A 2,677-nucleotide genomic window follows, 5' to 3' on the forward strand; every position below is an offset into this window, starting at 1 on the left:
TCATCATTCTATCACTTAAATAACTTCTTATAGCCAATTGTATTACATTATATGTATTAATTATTGAGTTAGGCCCATTTTTATCATAGAATTGACAAAGATCCTCTCCAACCAATTTCCATTCATTTAGATCTAATTCCTTATCAAGAGAGAAACAAGGACATATGTCCTTTACAGTTTGTAAAAATTCAGTGATTTGCTGTAAACTTATAATTAAACCTTGGCTTTCCATAACATTAATAATGCTCTCTAAACATTTTCCTTGAACAGAAACAGGCTGTTTTCTAAATATCTGTCCCATCTTAGCTGAAATTCTACTTTAACTCTTCTAACAAAATTTCTTTGTTGCACTCACCCTAATTTCTGGGTTGAAGTTTTTTCACTGGATCAGGATCAGAGGCTTTTCCACTTGAATCAGGATCGGAGCTTTTCCACTGAAATCCACTGAGGGGTCTGTTTGTCCCACGTTCAGGGCGCCAAAATGTTGTGATCTTTTTCTTCTCAAAACACAGCCAGGTGATAAAAGTTCAGATCTTTTATTATCCCAATATAGCCCGGTTAACTTAGAGGCCTATCTCTCTGCTTGGTTCCAAGAGCTCTCTCCGAATGTCTTTAAATCCAAAGGTCTGGTCCTTCAGCCTCTGCCTCTGCTTTCTTCAGCCTCCCCAGCTCCAGTCTTCATGTCATTCCGGTGAAATCTCGACTTGTAGCGTCTTCCTCTCTCGAACTCCCCGACTGGCCCATTGGCCTGTTTATGCTCCTTCCAGAGAGAGGGATTATGGGTAGTTCTACTTAGTACCTTGTTTCAGGTTCTGCCCAAAACATCTTTTTGTAAGATTAGATCAACTCTAACTACTTAGCAGTTAGTAAGGATTCCAACAGTGGGCATATATTCTGCACCTCTCTTCATAAGGAGCAATGATCCGCTTCAGAGAAGAATCAAGGGGAAAAAATCTGTGCAATACCTAAGCATGTGCAGGGAACAAACTGAGGGTAGAAGAGTCTGGGCGGAAGATCATTCCAGTCACAATCATTTTAAATGCCTTACGAAACCAAGGGTAAAACATCCCATAAATGATGGGATTGAAGGTGGAATTGAAGTAGCCCAACCAGAGGAAGGCATTGTACAGATCCTCAGGGGTAGTGAAATTAATGAAAGGATCTGTGATGGTGAGGACAAAAAATGGCAGCCAGCACAACACAAACACCCCCATGACTATACTCAAAGTCTTTGTGGCTTTATTTTCTTTCTTAGATGAGGCTTTCATTTTGGCTTCTCCACCCTTCAAATTTGGAAGGGTATCAATCTGTTTGGCATGTTTCCTAGCTACAGAAAATATATGTATGTAAATACCAACCATTACTGTACCAGGACAAAAGAAGGCAATGAAGGAGGCCAGGACTCCCCAGAGTTTGTTAAATATCAATGCACATAGCCCTTCACAGTCAATTGCTTCTACAAACTCTTCAGCACCAATGATGTTTAACTCTGAGAATACAAGGCCAAAAGCAAAGAAGATTGGGATAGACCAGCTGATGAACAAAAAGACTTGGATCACTGGGATGGTGATTTTGGTGACATAATGTAAGGGGTCACACACTGCATAGTAGCGGTCCACTGAGACAAAACACAGATGGAAAATGGAAGTGGTACAAAGCATGATGTCACAACAACTGTGCACTCTACAAAAAAGCCTTCCAAAATACCAGCAGGCCTCAATGGATCTGATCATGCTGAAAGGCATCACTATACAACTGAGTAAAAAATCTGTTGTTGCCATGGAGAGGATCAGGAAGTTGGTGGGAGAGTGGAGCTGCTTGAAGTGAGAGATGGAGATGATGACTACCAAATTTCCAAGCATTGTCATCACTATAGCACCTATCATGACCATATACATCACCCAAACACTAATTGCTGGCCTTACATGTCTAGGGCAAGAATTGTTAACAAAGTTAAAGCAATATTGCACCTTTGGTGGGTTCGAGAGGTCAAGAGAATTCATTGTTCAAGTCCTAAGAAATAGTCTCCTTTTCAAAACTTCAGCAGGTCTTCTATTTCTGAGGGGAAAAAAGGGTCAAGGTGAGGGCAGGTAGAGAGAAAAAAACAATACATTTACTTGAAAATAGTTGAGAATATTGTAGGCATACAGCCCATTTGATCTATACTATCTACCAGAATAATCATCTTCCAAATGACAGCCAAATACAACATTAGTTATACAGTTTACAACTACCTGGATAATTCTGGCAGGTGAATAACAGTAATTATCCAGATCATATTTTAGAATATCCATTTAGAGTTCTTCAGAAAGATGAAGCTCCTTTAATGCCATTTCAGCTCCTACCTCCGTGAATTTGCATAGATTATGACTGGAAATGCATTCTTTCTTTACTTTTACCTTCTACAATCCTTTGCTTTCTTTAAAACTCACCTTAATCAGTACTTCTTACAGGAGACATTTCCTATCTCCTCTAGCTTCTAAAACTTTGCTCCTTTAAATTACCTTGTATTTATATTTTATATAAACTTTTATGTAAAGTTTATATTTTTTCTTATAGACCTTTCCCAATTACCCTAGCTTTTTAAAACTTTTCTCTTCCAAGTTACTTTTTATTTTTAATATATAGATATATAAATTTATATGTGTACATATTATTTTCCCAATAGAATTTGAAC

The 2,677-nt window shown here is 38.2% G+C and overlaps 1 protein-coding gene across 1 annotated transcript; it reads right to left on the reverse strand.

Annotated features, from left to right (window-relative positions):
• Nucleotides 1-965: 965 nt before the first annotated feature.
• LOC127559586 (trace amine-associated receptor 4-like) lies at nucleotides 966-2,003 on the reverse strand. Its single transcript, XM_051993470.1, has one exon. The coding sequence runs from the start codon at nucleotides 2,001-2,003 to the stop codon at nucleotides 966-968; it is 1,038 nt and encodes a 345-aa protein (XP_051849430.1).
• Between the last annotated feature and the right edge of the window lie 674 nt (nucleotides 2,004-2,677).

This window comes from Antechinus flavipes, chromosome 4 (genome assembly GCF_016432865.1).
Source record: "Antechinus flavipes isolate AdamAnt ecotype Samford, QLD, Australia chromosome 4, AdamAnt_v2, whole genome shotgun sequence".
Taxonomy (NCBI): Eukaryota; Metazoa; Chordata; class Mammalia; order Dasyuromorphia; family Dasyuridae; genus Antechinus; species Antechinus flavipes.

Coding starts and splice junctions, on each gene's coding strand:
- LOC127559586 (XM_051993470.1), bottom strand. CDS start 2,003: ATGAATTCTCTTGACCTCTCGAACCCACCAAAGGTGCAATATTGCTTT.